Source organism: Notamacropus eugenii, chromosome 3 (assembly GCF_028372415.1).
Source record: "Notamacropus eugenii isolate mMacEug1 chromosome 3, mMacEug1.pri_v2, whole genome shotgun sequence".
In the NCBI taxonomy this organism is placed as follows: Eukaryota; Metazoa; Chordata; class Mammalia; order Diprotodontia; family Macropodidae; genus Notamacropus; species Notamacropus eugenii.
Genome location: NC_092874.1, coordinates 278,193,462 through 278,212,634, shown reverse-complemented (window position 1 = coordinate 278,212,634; position 19,173 = coordinate 278,193,462). Strand labels below are relative to the sequence as shown.

Here is a 19,173-nt window from a genome sequence, read left to right as displayed (position 1 = left end):
ATTTCCCCAACTTTGTTATAAGATGAATGCATCCCGTTAACAACAGACCCTGAAAGTAGGAGTCATGGCATAAACTTTATGTCTCTGGAAACCTGGGATAGTTTCTACCAAGGACTGGGGGAGTCCTTTCAGAAATGTTTCATGCCAGTTGAACAACAACAGCAGGTTGCTAGGCACTGTGCTAGGCACGGGGAATCAAAAGAAAGGCAAAAATTTCATCCCTGCCTTCAAGGAGCTCACCTTCTCTTGGATGAAACGGTGTACAAAAAATTATATCCATAAAAGACATATGTGATATAAGTGGTCAGAAAAAAGGCACCGGAAAGGAAGCAAAGCCAAAATCTGGAAAGGCAGGAAGAACTTAGGTTCTGAATTTGTTTTATTTGCCTCGTGATTGTGTTGTTACTTCCTCCCTTTCAATCAGATCTGATGCTTTGTGACCCCATTTGGGGTTTTCTTGGCAGATTCTGCAGGGGTTTGCCATTTCCTTCTCCAGGTCATTTGACAGATGATGAAACTGAGGCAAACAGGGCTTAAGTGACCTGCCCAGGGTCACATAGCTGGTGGGTGGCCCAGAACTCTATCCACCAAGCCACCTCCTTGCTGCCCCTGGCTGGGATTATGTGCTGGCTGTTCTTATCTTTGAGAGTGATAGAGTTTGATGACTATTTGTTAATCTTCTCCTCAATAATAATGTTTATAATTTTTATGCCACAGTTGTAACTCATTTTGAACTTTGTCATGATACAGTTTTATCTTAAAATTGCATTAGGTACATATATAACTGTCATCCTAACCTTTTTTTATATTTTCTCTTCTGGCAAGACCATCCTCTTGTTTAATGGGGCAAGAAAACAGTAATAAAGGAAACCAATTAAAAAGAAAAAAAAGAAATATTTTTATACTTGGACAGTATAGTACAGTGAAAAGAGAGCTGAAGGTGGAATCTAGAGCCCTGGGCTGTGGTCCTTCTTCTCTTCCCCCTCCCCACATGACTTTTTGACTTTTATGTCCCTGAACTTCCATTTTCTTAACTGTAAAACAGGGTTAGCACTACTCACACTACCTACTTCAAAGAGTTGCTACAAGGATCAAATGATGAGAAAGTGTTTTGTAAACTGTAAAGCTCCATATAGTAGGAACTCTAAGTATTATCGCTGAAAAATTTAATTGTAACACAGTCCACCCTGGCTTTCGGTACTTAAAGGCTAGATATGTTAGAGTTTGAGGTTTCTCTTCTCCCCCACCTGGGGTTCTCTAATCCCCTAAAGGGGGGGATTTGGAGTGTCCCAGCTCAGCAAATGACTCCAGTCTCCACTAATGATACTCCCTCAATTTTAGGAGATGGTTTGTACCCTAGTTCCATTTAGCCACTAATAATGAGATTAGCTTTAACACAGAAATATTTGCTTCAGAACGTATAATTACAAATATACAAACTTACTTCCCCCCCCCCGCCCCCCCCCACGGCCCATGGGAAGCACAATCCCCACCCTTTTGCAGCACCTCAGTCTCTGGGAAAGGGAAGAGGATTAGGTTTCCTAGCTTAACTCAGTTCCCAGAGAGCATGGTTCCAGTTCCAAGTCTAATACCCCCTTGGGGCTCAAGTTCCAGGCACCCTGGCTTCTCTGGACTTCAGGACAGGGATGACTGGCTGAAATCCTGGCTCTAAGGTCTCCATGGCTTGAACTACTGGTCCCCCAGGGATTACTTCCAGCACCTGAAACCGAGAAAGACAAACAGAAAACAGAACAGAAACAAGCAACCCCAGGCCCATTCTCAGAGCTAGAGTAAAAGGAGAGCAGGGAAAACAAGGCCTTCCCTTCTCCCCAGTTCAGGTCATGGAATCCTTCCTTTGGGTGAACTGGGATCTTCACCCACTGGACATAGCAATTAAAAGCTGCCAAAAAAGAGAGTAGGAGAAAGTACGTGGTGGAAAAGAGCTAACAGAGCCATCTGGGAAGTCAGTCAAAGGAAGTACCCCCATCACCTGATCCAATAACTTCCTTAGGTTATAAACTTCAGAGGATTTCTGGATCAATGGATAGGAACAATATTGTAACTCACTAGAGGATCACATGCGGATTTCCAAAATGTTTGGACCAATTCACAGCTCCATCGACAGTGACTTGATAAGAGTATTTCCCCACAGCTCCCTGCAACTCTGAATTTTTCCATCGTTGCCAGCCATATGATGGTTCATTTCTGATTTACATTTCTCTGATTAGACTCTAAATACTTTTTCAGATGCTTGTTGGTCATTTGTGCTGCTTCTTTCAAAAACTGCCTGTTTGTGTCCTTGGACCAATGTGACACACTCTTATTCATAGTTTGACTTTCTTATAGCAGTGCAGACATTGACTGGCACCATGAACTTCCAGACTTCTACCCTGCATTTAACCAGAGTGAACCAGCCTGGGAATGGGAGGATGAACAAGGATTCTCAGCTCTTCGACATTCAGGTGAGAAGGAAGACAGAGTCAGCTCTCTTCTTCCCTGGCCCAGCCCTAGGCAATAGCAGTTTTTAATACCCATGAGCAAAAACTTTGTTTGCAGTGAATGAAAAAGCAGCATGATGGTGTTCTTTAGTTCTGAAGTGATAAGAAAACACTTCCCATACAAGAGTATGTCTCTTCAGGGATGTGATTTGGGACAAAAAGGGCTATGTAGCAAGGGCTAAGTGCTCATTTTAACTCACTAAAGGAAATACAGTGAAAGAAAAAAAAAGTAAAATTATGTCAAAGTTTAGAAAAGAGAAAATATCTTTGGTCACTACCAAAATTTTTCCACTTAATGCTGACGAATTTGATTTCTGTACAGTTAATTGAAATTATTTACTGTGCATTTAATGAGTACTTGAAACATTCTTCCATAATTCTAACATAACGTCATTTACAATTCTCTGACTGTACTATAGTCTTGGAGTCTGCTAAGGAAGATCTCTGAGGATCAGGCTTTTAAGCTTGTGTGACATTCAGTTAGCCAATTGTGCATGTTACTAGGGAGCTGGCATCAGACCAATTAGGCATGTAACAAAGTGCTGGCACCAGAGTGACTGCAGACTCTCCTATCCATATTAACAGCTGTGCTGTCTATGATGTCCCTCAAGACTATCTGGAATTCATCTGGGTGAGCTCCAGCTTAGAGAAGTTATTGTTCAGTTTCCTGCTAAACAGCCGTCTTCCTCTGGGTGTAGAATAGCTCCCATGGGCACCCCCTTTCAGCAAGGATCAATGCACTGTGTCCCAAGCATGCAAGTGTGGCAGACACAGTGAGATCTGTATTCAAACAGCTGTATGTATCTACCTATCTATGTTTCAGGAACTTAGGGCCTGTGCCAGCAGCGTAGTCTTAATTCTCTCAACTCTTTGTGAGGCAGTGAGCACCAGCTGAAATATTTCCTTTACTGAACAACAAAATTGCCTTTGACTAATACTGCAGTCATGTAAATAATCCCAGCTTTCTAATAACTCAGTATAACGAAGCAAGGGGTTTTACCCCCTTCCAGATTTAGTTTTTGAAAAAACAAGGCTGAGTTGAGACCTAATCAGCAAAGCTTTATCCTAGTGTCAGTTTTAATATTTGACCATCATAATTTCTGAAATTCTTCTTCCAAAGCTTCTGCATGGCATGGAGGTAACCTTGGGTTATGCTATGCCAAGAGAGGAAGCTGTGGCAGATCCTTCCAAGCCGGAAAGGCCTGGCCTGTGGGCTGGGTGACAAACTAAATCTCTGGTATTAAATAGTATGCTTTCCTCCCTTCTCCCCCTATCCCCCCCAAAAAAGAAAGACTATAGGATAATGAGATAAGGGAGACCTGGCTTGTAGGCTCTATCATGGACTGATTGTGGGACCTCAGGCAAGTACATTTGGACTTGAGTTTCATCATCTCTTATGGGGGTTTGGACTAGAAATTCCAGGCCTCCTTAAACTCTAAAATTCTAACTATTTATTAAGTGCTTTTATTCAGTACTTCTGGAAGAGCTGTGTGAGAAAGCAACCAAAGAGAGTGCTAGTGTTTTACAGGCCCGAGACTAAGGAGAAAAGAGCATCTCCTGCTGGGTTTTCTGGCATGGCATGTCAGTGGTGCCTTTGCGGAGTCATCAGGAGGCCTCGTGGTGTGTTCTCTGGTCACTCAGCTGCCAGCATCCTTGAGTAGAGCCTGGTGTTAGGCACCTCCACCCTCTCTCCCACCGTTTAGTGTGTGGCTGTGGTCGGCACTGATTTCCCCACCATGCTCCCAGGCTGTGGCCCAGTTGGGATGCTGGTGAATCCTGTCGATCCTGACCTACAGCTGCATTAGTAATTAAGAATAATAATACTTACCAACCTTTACCACATGCTTTAAGATTCACAGGGTGCTTTGTGTACATTATCTCATCTGATTCTCACCATCCTGGGAAGCAGATGCTCTCATTATTCCCATTTTATAGATAAACTGAGGCAAACAGATTGTCACTTGCCTCTGGTCCCACAGCTGGCAAGCCTCAGAGGCTAAACCAGTAATTCTCTTGTTCTTTTCATCATACTATTATGCCTCTCCTAGTCAGGCTAATCATCATAGAATTATTAGAATTTTAGAGTTGGAGGAGACCTAAAATTTCTAGTCCAAACCCCTCCTAATACAGACTATGAAATTCAAGCCCAAAGGTCCCATGCTAATCTGTGGCAAAGCCTGGAAGCCAGGTCTCCTGCCCCTTATCCCATTATTATCATGTGGCTTTTGTTTCTTGATGAGGAAGGGAGAGGAATGCATAGGGAACAAACTTAGGATTCCATTGGTGTAGAGAACCAAAGCAGATGAGCAGGTGGTCTTAGATAAGGGCCTGGGACGCTGAGAGAATGTGACTTGCCCAGGGTTGCCATGGTTTTTGTGCTGTATCAGCCCATACCAAAACAATGGTTTTCTGTAAAGTTGTAAGGTCATGGCTATGAGTTGATGCTCTTAAGCTGAACAGAAAATTTTAGTTCTCTCTATGCTAAGAGTGAAGACTAGTATGGGTTTACACTTTATATCTAATTCTCTGAACTCTCTGTAGGGCCTTTGCTACTCTAAAATAACCATACACCTATCAACCATTGTTTAAAATGGTTTCATTCAACATGGTTTTAAATAGATGGGTTAAATATTAGTAGTAAGTTTTTTCTCAAAAGAGTCAAAACTTTCCCCTCATCACATGTGCCACAGAAAGGCAAGGAGAGCCATATAAATTAAATAATGTTTAAATCATGAGAGTCAACCTCTAGCATTTTCTATCCAGTTTCTCACATTTACCCCACACTTACCATATCCCCTTCTATGATTTTATAAATCTATGTCTAAACTAAATTATTTTTCTTCTAATATGTTAATATAGTGAACTCTTACTTAATTATTCTTCCTGTTATCAATACCCTTCATGCCTTTACGATTCAGCTGGCTCAGTGCCTGAACAGGGAGGATGTTAGGGCTGGACAAAATATGCAAACATATGAAAAGTTAAATAACAACAAAGAAATTCAGCCCTTAATTGCTCTCAAATAATTTTTAGCTTGGCATGAGAAAAGTGATAAACCATTGGGATGTAAATACCCATCTGGTTCCATTCATAATAAAATATTCTTTCCTCTTGTTACAGTCTCCAGGTCCTCCCAATCCACCAGCCCATTTCTGGATTCATCTCTCCCTCTCCCTCCAACCTAGAACCCATGTTGAGGCATTCCAGCCAACCATCTTCTCCCTAGGACCCTAGATTCCCTTTACCCTCTTGAACTTGTGATGGTTCTGCCTTACAATTCCAATAATAGATAAATCCCACTGCTTTCTTTGTTTCTGTTCCTGGAATAACTAAGGAAAGTCACAGAACCAAGCAGATTGGCCACACTCCAAATTCATGCTATTTAACCTCAAACTAGGACATCAGTGCTCACTGGAAATCCTCTGTAATGGTCTCCCTGTTACATTCTCTGCAGTAATTGTTCCATATCTTTACCATTCTTCTCAAAACCACAACCCAGTGCCAACTCCCTTCATTCTCAATAGATGACCTAGCCTCAGACTTAGAAGATTCAAACTCCCTTAAGTTCTCTCTTCTTCATCTCACCTTTTATCTTTCCCTCCTTTTCTACTTCTTGTCCTCCCTTCCTCTCTTGGAGAAAGCACCCCCCTGTTCCCAAGATGAACTTCTCCAATGGATCCTTGATCCTATGGTTCCACTTTTCTGGCCCTTGCTATTCCACCTAATTTCCTGCCTTACCCTCTGTGTTGGCTCCTCCTGTGCCTACTACATGGTCACTTCTGTCTAGTCCTAAAAATTAAAGTGAAAACAAAACTTCCCTGGATTCTAACGGGGAAAGGAGGACTAAGTCCACTGGTTCCACCCACCCCTCTTTTAGGAAAATGGTCAGGATAGTGGAAAGATTAGAAACCATTCATATGAGGATTACTTGGAGGAACATGGCATGTTCAGCCTGTAGAAGAGAAGACAAGAGGAATGCATTGTCCCTCTTCAGATATTTGATGAGGAAGATGGGTTACACTGACTTCAGAGGACAGAACCAGGAGCATGGGTGGAAGTTACAGGAAGTCTATAGGTAATTAAGTTATAGGCAATTAGGGCTGCCTCAGAATATGGGAAGACCCCCATCACTAGTGGTCTTGAAGTGGTCTTAGATAACTGTTTGTGGGGAATAAGACAGAGGAGATTCCTGGTGTTGGTCGGAAACCTGAAATTCTATGACTGCACCCACACTTTCTCTCCTCAGCCCTTCATAGTCAAATAAATTTAACTCAGTTAAGTGGTTCTGCAACTCCATTGTCCTTCTGTGGGTCTAAATAATTCTCATTTGTGTTTGTAGCCATTGATTTCTTGAGCACACTGAGGAAATACCTGGAGGTCACCATTATGTTATGTGAATTTACTTGCCACTTGCTTTCACCTTTATGGGGCTAATGAAGATGAATCTGTTACTTTTTTTTTAGGCAAATGTGAATGCAAAGAACAATCGTTAGGAAACTCCAAAATCTTCTGTGGAATGAAGTATTCATATGGTGAGTTACAAGAAGAAAATCAGTTTCTTTGCTCCTAAGAACCATTTGCTATGAGACCAGAGAGCCTAGAAACTAGCCCAGCCAGTAAACCATTGCTTTCCTTACTAAGTAGAAATATATGGTGGCCAAAGGCAACATGGATTTAGAACATAAACTGCTTTGTAAAATCTTATAGTGGAAGATAATGAGCAGCTACATCTCATAAAACAATGAGAAGTAGCGCTGGGCAACAGCAGTTTAAAAGAGAGCTTGTCAAGAGACCCAACTAAAAAAAGTCATCTTGAGGGCATTCAAGGACTTAGCTGGAAGGAGGATAACACCCAGATGAAAAGACGTTCGAAGATTTTTATAACATACTCTTTTTATCATGAAGGACAGGGCCGCCACACTTGAATTCCTAACCTCACAGTCCCAGATGTCCCATGTGAGAAAAAAAATAGCAGAGAAAAGAAGCTAGACTAGACCATGTATATACAGAGGTGGCTTATTGAAATAATGTAATTTTGAGGTTCTTAAAGAGGGGAAGATACCAAAGGAATTAAAAAAAACTCATTCAACCATCCCTGCTATTGTCCCACATCTTCTCCATATTTGTGGCTAAACTTGAGAAAGTCTTCTGCACTTGGTGCCTCTACTTGTCCTCTCAGTTGATCAGTTGTAAACCCTCTGCTGTCTGGTTTCTGACCTCATCATTCAACTAAAACTGCTCAGTCCAAAGTTACCAACAATCTCTTCATTGCCAGATCTCTTGGCGTTTTATCAGTCCCTTCTGCCCTTGACATTGTCAATCACACTCTCCTCCTAGACACCCTCTCTGCTTTCTAGGTTTTCCTGACATTGCTCTTTTCTGATTCTCCTGCCTGTCTGACAGCTCCTTCTCATTCTCCTCTGTTGCATCTTCATCCAGGGCATGCCCACTAATTAGAGGGATTCCCCAAGTCTCCCTCCTGAGCCCTCTTCTTTAAGCTGTTGGTCATCTCCTAACTTCCCATGAATGTAGATGATTCCCAGGTCAGCCCTAACCTCTCTTCTGCTTCTTAACACATCTCAACCTTGAGATGTCCAAAACAGAAGGCATTATCTTTCCTCCCAAACCCTCTGTCCTTTTCCAGACTTCCCTATTAATGGTAAGGGAACCCCAGTTGTCCCAACCAGATCAAAACCTCTCAGTGTCATCCTCCAATCCTCTTGCTCACCCTATCTGTCCAGTCCATTGCTAAAGCTTATTGTTTCTACCTTGGTAACATCTCTCCTATATATTCCTTCCTCTCTACTCATATAGACACAGACATACTGTGGTGATTTGGTCAAACAAAACTATAAAAGATCTCCTCTGACAAGATTTCTCCCAAACATATATCAGAATGATATAAACTTTTATGAAAATATAATAACATAGACAACCTTGTAGTACAGTCCTGTGAGTTTTATCAAGGAAGTCATAAAATAGAGGTGTTTTCCACTGTTGTAGATGAGGTCCAGTACAGAATAGAAATTGAAAAGGGATTTCTTCATAGATAATAAATTCCTCCAGATGTTCCTGTTTGTAGATTACAGTTTGCTGATTGTCTCAAGCCCTAGAACATTATAAAACCTTCTTAGTTCAATCCATAATAATTTTTAAAAGTTTGGATTAACCATATATACAGGGAAGCTAAGTGGATGAAGAATCCCCACTTTTTCCAGACTGTGATATGCAGTTAGATGGACAAACTATAGAGCTTACTTACCAGTATATGCATCTTGTACAAACATTACCAATTCATAAGTTGGGTTCACAAATGAACAGGAGGAGGTAAGTAGCCTGGATTGTTTGGGGGAAGTTACATCATTCTGTTAATGACCCCAGGCTTCTCCCTGAAACAAGGAGTAAACATGTTAACTCTAACATTTTTCCAATGATGTTTCATGGCTGCAAGTCATAGAATACTGCAGTCTCTGAAAAGACAAAGTTCAGTATCTCCCAGAAGACAAAAGGGTTGGGGGTGGGAAGTGTAGTCAGCATGAGCAGGCCATCATGCATTCTGAATGGAATGAGGAATTAGGCTGGAAAAGAGATGTCAAGAAAGTCTGAAGCAAGGGCTCAGAGAAGCTGTGAGATGAGGGATTTTAACTTGATGAGCTCTAAGTTCCTATCTAGCTGCACTGCCCTCCTTCCCCTAGGTTACCCCATGCACCCCTAGGCTTTCACTGCCAGGAAGAAAACCAGCAAGAGCTCACAGCAGAAACTGACCTTAGAGCAAGGGCTCCTAACTTCTTCTGAGTCATGGAGCCCTCAGGCAGTCTGGTGAAGCCTAAGGGCCAGTGCACAAAATAAAATTCATTAGAAGACAAAGGAAACCAGTTATGTTGAAATACAGTAATCAGTATATTAAAAAGCAAGATTGGGAATTGCCTGTCTCAGAGTCCTTCATTCCAATTCCCATCTCGCTCTTTTATACTAGCAACTTGTTCTAACTGAGAGTCACAAGAAAAGGAGCATAATGATTGGAACATTTATATAGCACTACTCTGTGCCAGGCCCTGGACTTAGCACTTTACCAGCATTGCTTCATTTGATCCTCACAACCACTGCCCTAATCCCAGACACCTCCTTTTCCATACCCAGCAGCAGTGGCATCCGAAGCTCTGTCTGCCTTCAATCAGGTGCACTCAGTGTCTCCTACAGAAGACCTTGCTCCCCAAACCCACTCCTCTTCCCTTTTCAGTCTCCCTGCAGCTTTGTGTTTGAATTGAAGGAAACACTAACTAGAAAGTATGGGGAGGACTCTAAACTCATCTGTGACCTAAAGGATCAGGGTGGTGACCTCACTGTATCCTTTCAAAGTGAGCTCTAGGATGCTGTCATTTAGACTGGACTTTAATTGACAGGAGGTGATGGAATCCTCAGATTCGGAGAACGTTGGACACAGACAAGAAGAAATTCTTGAATAAACGATCCAAAGAATCAGTTGTAGAATGAGTTAGATGGAGTCCCTCTCTAAAACAGTCTTGAAGACTGTTCAAACCATTGAGTAGATCTTCAATAAAGAATGATGTTTTTTTCCTTTCAGTGATACAGAAAGCATGTTTGTGCATATATGATGAATCTCTTGTGTTCTAATTGTTCTAAAAAAGCAGTCATAGTATGGTCCTGTAGACACTAAATACAGTGCAAGGTTTCTTCCACATTGGTATTTCTGCAATGTCAGGTGTCATTCCTTTGAATATTCCAAGGTTCTGATAACCCTTGCTGGGGTAATCCAATTGCAAAAGGAGCCTAGGGAGAGTGTGGTCACTGTTTTCAGATAGCTTACGCTGGTGTATTTGTAATTGTTACTCTTTTACCTAGGAACCCTGAGGGTCTTCCCCTCCCAGTTTGATTTTTTTCTTTTATTAAAGGCCATCCCTTGAGTAACTTAAAGAAGCCTATTTATTGAATGGGTGTATCTCACTCTAAGTAAGATTGTGGTAAAACCTAAGCCTGAACCAGCGAGGGTCTCCCACTGCATCCTGGGCCATCTCCCCTCTTCCTGATTAATATCAGGCCATTGGACCCAGATGGCTCAGGAGAAGAAAGTGAGGCCGGTGACATTACACAGCCCTCCCTCACTCAAATCAAAGTCAACTGCAAGTCATGTCATCATCTTGATGTTGTGGTCCTCTTTGAGAATGAAAGACAAACACACAACAGAACAAAACAAAACAAGCCCTGCAGCCTACAATCAGAATCACGCTCTTAGTAGTATTTTTTTTCAAGTTACACATAAAGAAAGTTTTCAGCATTCACTTTTAAAAGATTTTGAATTCCAAATTTTTTCTCCCTCCCCCTCTCCTCTCCACCCTCCCCAACAGCAGCAAGCAATGTGACATAGGTTACACATTTACAATCATATTAAACATATTTCTGTATTAGTCACATTGTGAAAGAAGAACCGGAACAAAAAGGAAAAATCATGAGAAATAAAAAACAATAAAAAAGGTGAAAATAGTATACTTCACTCAGCATTCAGATGCCATGGTTCTTTCTTTGGATGTGGGTAGCACTTTCCATCATGAGTCTTTTGGACCTGTTTTGGATCATTGTATTGCTGAGAAGAGCCAAGTCTATCACAGTTGATCATCATACAAAGTTAGTGTTACTGTGTTCAGTACAGAACCACTCTTTCACCACAGTCTCTAGCTCCTTCTTCTGCTACACTGCTAGAAGCCCCATCTCCCAAACCTGTCCTGCACATGCTTTCTAAAGGGCCTCTGTCGCCAGGCCCCAGCTTCCCCTTGTATGTCCTCAGGCCAATCCTGAACCTTGCTTTAAGAACCCTCAGTAGCCACTCTAGGTTATAGGGCAGGGGTCTCTGACCTGCCATGCACAATCAAAGGTTTCCATGGGAACCTCGGAGAGATGGAAAGTACTTCTCCAGAGAATAACACACTCACTGGCTGCTTCTGTCTCACTCCACTTTTCCCCAGTCACATCCCTTTAATGCTGTTACCTGGAAGGGCAGGACTGGTGGGACCTTTTCACCTCCCAATAAATGCTAGTCTCTCTTATTGTTACAGAGGGGAGAAGGAGACAGGCTCATTGTCACTTTCATTGAGTGACAACATCCTTATATCTTGTACGTACATAGTTGTTTGTATGTCATCTTCCCAATTAGAGTGTGAGTTCCTGAGAGTACGACCTCGTTTTGTGCCTCTTTTTGTATCCCCAGCCTTTAGCACAGTGCCTGGCATGTAATAAACCCTTAATAAGCACCTATTAGCTGACTGAATCCCTTTCCTCAAGGAGCTTCTAGCCTCACAACCAGATTCTAAAAAGAAATGTGTTTCCCCTCATGGTTGTCTTTTTTCCATCTCTGGGCAGTATGTGCTTGAGAGAACTCACACTTGGATGGCCATGTTCCCTAGCTTGGGGATGTGTAAGTCGCAACAGAAAGACTGGGACTCTGCAAGAGAAGAGTAATGTCGCACAGGCAGACGGGGGCAGCTGACTGGTATTTACAGAGATGACCAAAGCTAGATTCAGCATTGGTATTTGTCCTTTGTGCTCCTCTGTAGTTAATCTTTTCATTTTTCCTCAAACTTGAACTGTGTGTCTGATACTTTTTTGCTTTTCTCCTTTTGGAATTGTGTCCTTGCAGTACTAAAAATAAAGATTTTATCGGCTCATGATAAAGGCTCTCATGCTGAAGTCAATGTGAAGATCAAAAAAGTATTGAAATCCACCAAATTAAAGATTCTACGAGGAAAGAGAACCCTCTACCCAGAGTCCTGGACCAACAGAGGCTGCACTTGCCCGATCCTTAATCCTGGTTAGTATTAACTTTTATTAAAGAAGAAACTTTTGAATACATACTTGCTCTCTACAGACTGCCCCTTGTTATAGAGGTAGAAAAAACCACTGGATTTGAAGTTAGTGGATTCAGGATCGGGCTGACACTTGCTAATGCTGTGACATCGGTACAGTGGTTTCCTCCTTCATAAAATAGAAATAATGATACTTGCAGGGTTGTGGTAAGGAAAGCTGTTTGTAAACAGTAAAGCCCTATCTAATTGTGAGATGTCATAATGACTATTATCCTCCAAACCACAACTCTGAATAAGAGTCCAGTTTACCTTTGTAATTCTGGGAACAACTCAAATCAGATCATCTTGAATTAACGTTAAAAAAAATTCTTGTTCTTATCTTTGTGCCCCATAAACTAACATGACATTTTCAAATTTAGCAAGTTAGTGTCATGGAAGGGAAAAAGTACTTTTGAATTTTTTAATCACACTTAGGTGTGATTAAAAGCTAAGAGCACTTAGCTCTTCATCTGAAAACTAGATGTAGTGGTATTGCCTTGATTAAAAGTCTTTTCTCAAAGGAAATCCAAATGTGAAATTCCATCTGCAGATATAATTCTGAATTAATTTATTTTTGAGTAAGAAGCATCTGTTTCTTCTGGGAGGGGGGAGCAGTCTTCATTTCTTATCTTGTCTTTCATTAAGTAATTATTATAATGTCAAACAAAAAATCAGCATTCATGAAAAAAAGGAGAAGATATTGGTAGAGGAAAATCTGGAGATGTTGCAACTTCCTTAGAACTTAAAAACTAGAAATTGTATCTAAAAGATGAGGGAGAGAAGGGCATGGAATAATTTCAGGAAAGTTCTCTTTATTCCCTTGTTCATGTGAATATCACCTGTTTAAACAGCACTGCTGAGACCAGTTGCCTCATTTTTATTCCAGTATGCCAGGTCTTCAAGTTATATTATAAGAGTTCTGTATTCTTCGAACTCCTACCTTCAAAGGAACAAGCCAACAACCAAATTATAATAATAACAATTTTAATAGAATTTTTCCCAAAAATCTTAAAATGAAGAAAATAATTTATAAAATTCCTTTTGAGTTTGTTGGTGTTGCCCCCATCTCAATATTCCATCTAAATTCTATATATTTCTATTGATGGAAAGGATAAATTATTTTTTAAAACATTATACATATTTTAAGTGGGAACAAATTTAAATAAATAAGAAAATAGAATGTTAAATGTTTAATTCCGAAAACTAAAGATCACTAATTAAAGCTGTATTTGTCCAATGATATAGGTTTTTGAGGTTCTTGCCAGTAATAATTCTGTTTCAATGCCAGGAATTTTTTTAATGCCCAGACTCTTAGGAAGAAATTAAAAACAAAAGGTTTAACTATCTGAGCCACCCTCCAGGAAGTAGACTGCACTTCCTAATCAGGTTTCTGCCAAACTGACTCAAAAGAATCGACCCAGTTCATCACAATTGGAAACCTAAGAGCAGTTATTCAAAGAATTCTGGAAAACATGTTTACTTACTTTGAAGAAAAGACTGGAACTGGCCAAAGGAAAGCCAGACAATCTTTTATTTTACTATGCTTTCCATTTTTTACAACTCAAAGAACTGGGGCCACAAAAAAGAGTGATAAGAAAATTCTGAAATCTTCCATGCCTACATGTCTCCTAAAGTCACCGTGGTCAGTGCTAACAAGAGTTGATGTAACTAAATGAACAGACTTACAAATTCATTCAGGAAGCATTGATTGTGTACCTACTGTGTGTCTGTAACATGGCAAGATGGGAATGGGTACTGATGGCTGGTGAATGAAAAAAGCAAACCTAGGAAAATAGATATCAAATTATTTCAAGAAAACTTAGAGACAGATGATTTGATTATCGGAAATGAAACTGGAAACCAAGCTCTTACCTTCTTACCTATGAAATGAAATTAATCTATTCTGCTTTCTCATAGCCAGTGGTAAGGACCCACCCCACTCCCACCCCCGATATCCTTTGATCTATAGCTAAAGCAGGAAAAAAGTTCATGCTCTTTTTAGATCTGCTACATTTTTATTTCTCTTAATAAAATTAAATGATAATCAGCTTTCTTTTATCACTTCTAATGGGGGCAGAGGAAATGGTAGTCTGGATCATTTTAGATTTTAGATCTGTGATTTCATCACAGTCCAATATTTATTCTACCAACACAGGCTGCAGACCTTTCATGTCTTCAAGAGTCATCACCTGAATGTCCCCTGGAACTCTTTTTCTCCTCATCTCTGCCTCTTGGCTTCTTCTCAGTCCCAGCTGAAGTCCCACTTTATTCAAGAGGCCTTTCCCAATCCTCCTTTATCTTAGTGTATTCCCTCTGAGACTATCTCCATTTGGTCCTGTACATATCTTGTTTGTGCATAGTTGTTTGCATGTTAGACTATGAGCTTCTTCAGAGCAAGGGCTATTTTTCCCCCCCCCTTTTTTTTTTTTTGTATTTTCAGTACTTAGTATAGTACCTGGCATATAGTAAGTGCTGATAAACATTAACTTACTAACTTCCAGCCTCTTTGGACTTGGCTAGTCTGATTCTCAGGTAGAAGACACAACATCTAACTTTCCAACATAGTAAAACCTAAGAGAAGGCAGCTAGATGGCTTAGTAGGTGGAGTCCTGGGCCTGGAGTCAAGAAGACCTGAGTTCAAATCTAGCTTCAGGCCCTTACTAACCAGGTGATGCTGGCCAAGCCACTTAACCTCTATTTACCTCAGTTCACTGAAGAAGGCAACCACCCTGTATCTTTACCAAGAAAATCCCATGGACAACATTGGTGTGCTGTGGTCTGCAGGGTCACAGAGTCACACATGACTGAACAACAAAAACCCAAGAAATCAAGCTTGTATTCTACTATCATACAGAGAGTCCTAGGTCATCTATATCTCATGTGATAAGACATCAGAATAGGACGTTAGTGGCAGATATTTTAAAAGTAGCTATTTTCCCACACCTCCATCAGTAATTGGTTCCAGGGATAAGAAAAATGACAAGTAAAGAGAGTTGCCACAGCCATGACCCAAGCTAAACATCCTGGCACATCTGAAGGACTTGGGGATCAGGAAGAGATTAGGCTTCTTTACGCCTGTAGAGGGAAGCACCAGGGCCAGCAGGCTGATAGAAACTGTCAAGAGGCAGATATTGGCTTACCATTCCCCACGTTGAGCTGTCGAGGTGTGAGTCACTTGTGTGGCTGCCCCCTTACCTGAAGTCTTTAATCTGAGTCTGAGGAATCCCACTCTGAATATGTTTTTGTGGGGATTCCTTTTCACACATGGGTTTGAGTTTGTAGATGACAGTGAGGGCCCTTCCACCTCTAAACAATATTGTCATCCTGGGATGAAAGCTGTGAGTACTGGGGGGAGAAACTTCCCCAGACTTTTAAAAAGACGTTAAGAACAAAAGGTTTTCCCTCTTGTCACGATGGAGGTGGGCAGACTATCGGTGTGGAACATTGCATATGTTGTCAGAGGCGTTTGATGGGTTGGTTGGTTATATTAAACCTTTTATTTTCTTTTTTAATCTTTGTGCAGGAGAAGGCTTGCTCAGTGGCAGAAGGGTGGGGGAGGATATGTTTGAAAATGAAAAAGATATAAAAACAAAAGACATCAATCTTTTTTTTTTTAATGTAAATACTAAAAAAAAAATGGTTTAACTTTTGTTTTGACTTCCCTCCAGGAAGTGGACAACTTCCTAACCTGGCTTCTGCCAAGCCAAGTCAGAGTCAACAGAGTTCATCACAGTTGGAAATATTACAGCAATTATTCAAAGAATTATTCAAAAGTCCTTTGTCATGGTTTTGTTTTTCCTCTCTGGCAGATTCATGTATGTATATTTTGTCTGCCCAATTTGATCTTAAACTTCTTGCAATAGAAACCAAATTAGTTTCTTTTTTATCCCTCACAGCACCCGGTACAAGGCCAAGCACCCAATAAATACCACTTGAATCAACAGTGAATGACTGACTATATCTGTAGCAGCAACAGGAAAAGCAAAAGAGCTTTTTGGTGATCTGCTCTCAAAGGTCCAGACATGCTGAGGGATCTAGATGCCTAGCCCTAATTGTAGTAGTACTTCACAGCTTCACATATATATAAAATGATGCATGAAAACAAACCAGGGCATCAAAAATGGCATACTTTTAAAAAAATTTAACTAATATTTTAAAACTGTTTTCTCTGCAGATTCAATAATTATGTAGGGAAAATGTACCATTCAAATGCTCTGTTCTATTAACTGAATGGTAAGTTCTGTACCTACTAAAATCTGTGGCCCAGATCAAATGGTCCTCCTGGCACCCATCTGCTGGGCCTTGCTCACACTCAAGAGAGCTGAGTCATTGGTCGTTCTCTTTCAAACAAGGCTTCATGTTGCATGGTTCTTTATCTTGTTCTCTGCCTCTAGGTTTGGAGTACCTTATTGCAGGGCATGAAGATGTAAGAACAGGCAGACTGATTGTGAATATGAAAAGTTTTGTGCAGCACTGGAAACCAGCTCTTGGAAGAAAAGTCATGGAGATTCTAAAAAGGGATTGCAAGTAACTTCAAAGGTGTGTGGTCCCCAATGGCATTTCTCTGTGCACAAAATGCAAACTGAATGGAAAGGAGATCTCAGAAATGAAACTGGAATGTAAAAAAAAGTGCCAAAATGCATAGAGAAGTGTTGCAATCCATAGGTTTCTTCTGATTCCTTCTTTGGCAAATGTTTAAGTTATACATAATGACTTCTTTGGGAAAAGCTGACAATTATTTGCATAAAGAGATGGAAAGTTGAACAAGGTGTTGATAACTGGCCTCTATGGGACTGATTTGGAAATTCATATATGATGGGAAGCACTGTAATAGCATCGTAGTATTTTACAGTTATCCATTAAGAGTAATATGTCTGATTAAGATCGACCAGCATCTAAGGTGTTGCTTACATTTCATACTATTTAAAATCTTTAGCAGGACATCAACTGAGCACCCCAAGGACCTGATGTCAACAAAGGGGTTTCTTAAAAGAGCCTTGTTTTGTTCACTGTGTATGAACTTTGGTCCACAGGGTGTTAAATGGATCTTCTCCACATGTAAATAATCTTTCCTTGTATAAAGCACTTTACTGCCTACCACTTTGTGATGTGGAAGTTTGGAGTTTTTACTGAGGGAAGGGAAAGAAGATAGCGGCGGGGGTGGAGGGAGGACTACAGGAACTGAAGCACCCCCTGACACCCTCTAAGTGTGGAATAAAACATGACAGAGTAAAAGAGGTTGTCCAATGAACACTTGGACAAACTTTCTGAAGATGTAATCTTAAAAAAATAAATAAATGTGTTTGCACTGAAGTCCCAACTTCAGACCAGTGTTTAGATTCTGCAGATATTCACTGTGATGGAACTTTTAAAAAAATATTCATTAAAGAAGAAAAAAACTTAAAAATGAGATGATATGATCATCAGTAGAGAAGAACTCTTCCTGGATAAAATGAAGCAGACATGAAAGAGAAACCCACTTTTTCAACTGCACAAGCCAGCATTTCAATGGAGAATTCATTTTATGTCTGTGGTTAGTGTTTGTCTCAATGTTGAATTGGTTTTGCTCCATGTCATGTTCAGCATATATGGTCATTATTTCTCTCCATTATTATCACCATCGTATTTGACAATTCACCAAATTAATTACCAATGTTGTCATTACTCATCTTCTGTAATCCTTTTAAACACTACCTGCAGCCTCTTCTGTACTTGAGTATACAGAAATGAACTTCAATGCTGTAAGAATCGCATTATATCACTTCCTATACAGAACATATTTTTCTGAGGTCCTGTGGACTTTGCAAAAAATATATATATATATTGTGTGGTAATTTGTTTTTATATTTCATATATATAATAAAAGAATATGATTTCCTGATCATCATTTTAAAGTGCTTTAGTCTCATAAAAAATTAACTCAACCCCAGTTTCCTACACTGAGAAAACAAAAGCATCCACTACTTAGATTTAGCACTGGACTGGACCTTAGAGGTCACCTGTTCTAACCCTTTCATTTTAATGATGGGGAAACTGAGGTTAGTTCCAAAGGTTAAATGACTGACACACACTCAGACATATAGTAAGTTTCTATGCTGCTCTTTTCCTGAGATTTTGGCTTAGAGTGGAGGTTGGTCCCAATGGGTTGTGTTTCTACAAGCATTATCTTCCTTCATCAGTCCCTAAGCTTTTGAGTTAACCTTTCATGGAAAAGTTCCCTGCTGACTATCTCATTCATCTTGACAATGCTGATTAATTCTTACCAAAAGAAATTTGTAAGGATGGCAAAAAAAGAAGCTAAAGCAGGGGTAGGGAACCTGGGACCTCAAGGGCACTTGTGGCCCTCTAGGTCCTCAAGTGCAGGCCTTTGACTGAATCCAAACTTCACAGAACAAATCCCTTTAATAAAAGGATATAGGTTTCATTCTTAAACTTCTGGATGACCCAACTCTATCCTTTTATGTTTCATATAGTTAAAGCTATATTTTCAAATTTATGAATGTATTTTCAAATTTATTTATAGCTCTTAAGACTTTTAAAATAACTAGACTTTAAAATATATGGGATCCTGATTTTCTAAACATTTCTAAATATGTTTTCACCCCATGAAGTATCTTTTTTGCAGTGTCTTTTTTTTTAGGTTCATTTATTTTTAACATTCTTTTTTTTAAATGTTGAGTTCTAAATTCTTCCTCACCTGACCCTCCTCTATCTATTGAGGAGTCGAGCAATATATATACATATACATACAAAATATATACATGTGAAAGCATGCAAAACATATTTCGTTATTAGCCATGTTTGCAGTGTCTTTAAAT

The 19,173-nt window shown here is 40.1% G+C and overlaps 1 protein-coding gene across 4 annotated transcripts in view; it reads left to right on the top strand.

The window, feature by feature from the left end:
• Positions 1 to 18,237, top strand: part of NTN4 (netrin 4) — a 164,908-nt gene extending 146,671 nt beyond the window's left edge. For 2 of the 4 annotated variants that reach the window (XM_072655623.1, XM_072655620.1), the window contains exons 7-10: positions 2,350 to 2,462; positions 6,962 to 7,030; positions 12,151 to 12,321; positions 16,750 to 18,237. In XM_072655623.1, coding sequence (XP_072511724.1) covers positions 2,350 to 2,462; positions 6,962 to 7,030; positions 12,151 to 12,321; positions 16,750 to 16,886 — 490 coding nt within the window. In that variant the 3' untranslated portion in view covers positions 16,887 to 18,237. Of the gene's footprint in view, positions 1 to 2,346; positions 2,463 to 6,961; positions 7,031 to 12,150; positions 12,322 to 16,749 lie in introns of all 4 variants that reach the window. The other 2 variants (XM_072655621.1, XM_072655619.1) reach the window with 1 other exon arrangement.
• Positions 18,238 to 19,173: the final 936 nt, after the last annotated feature.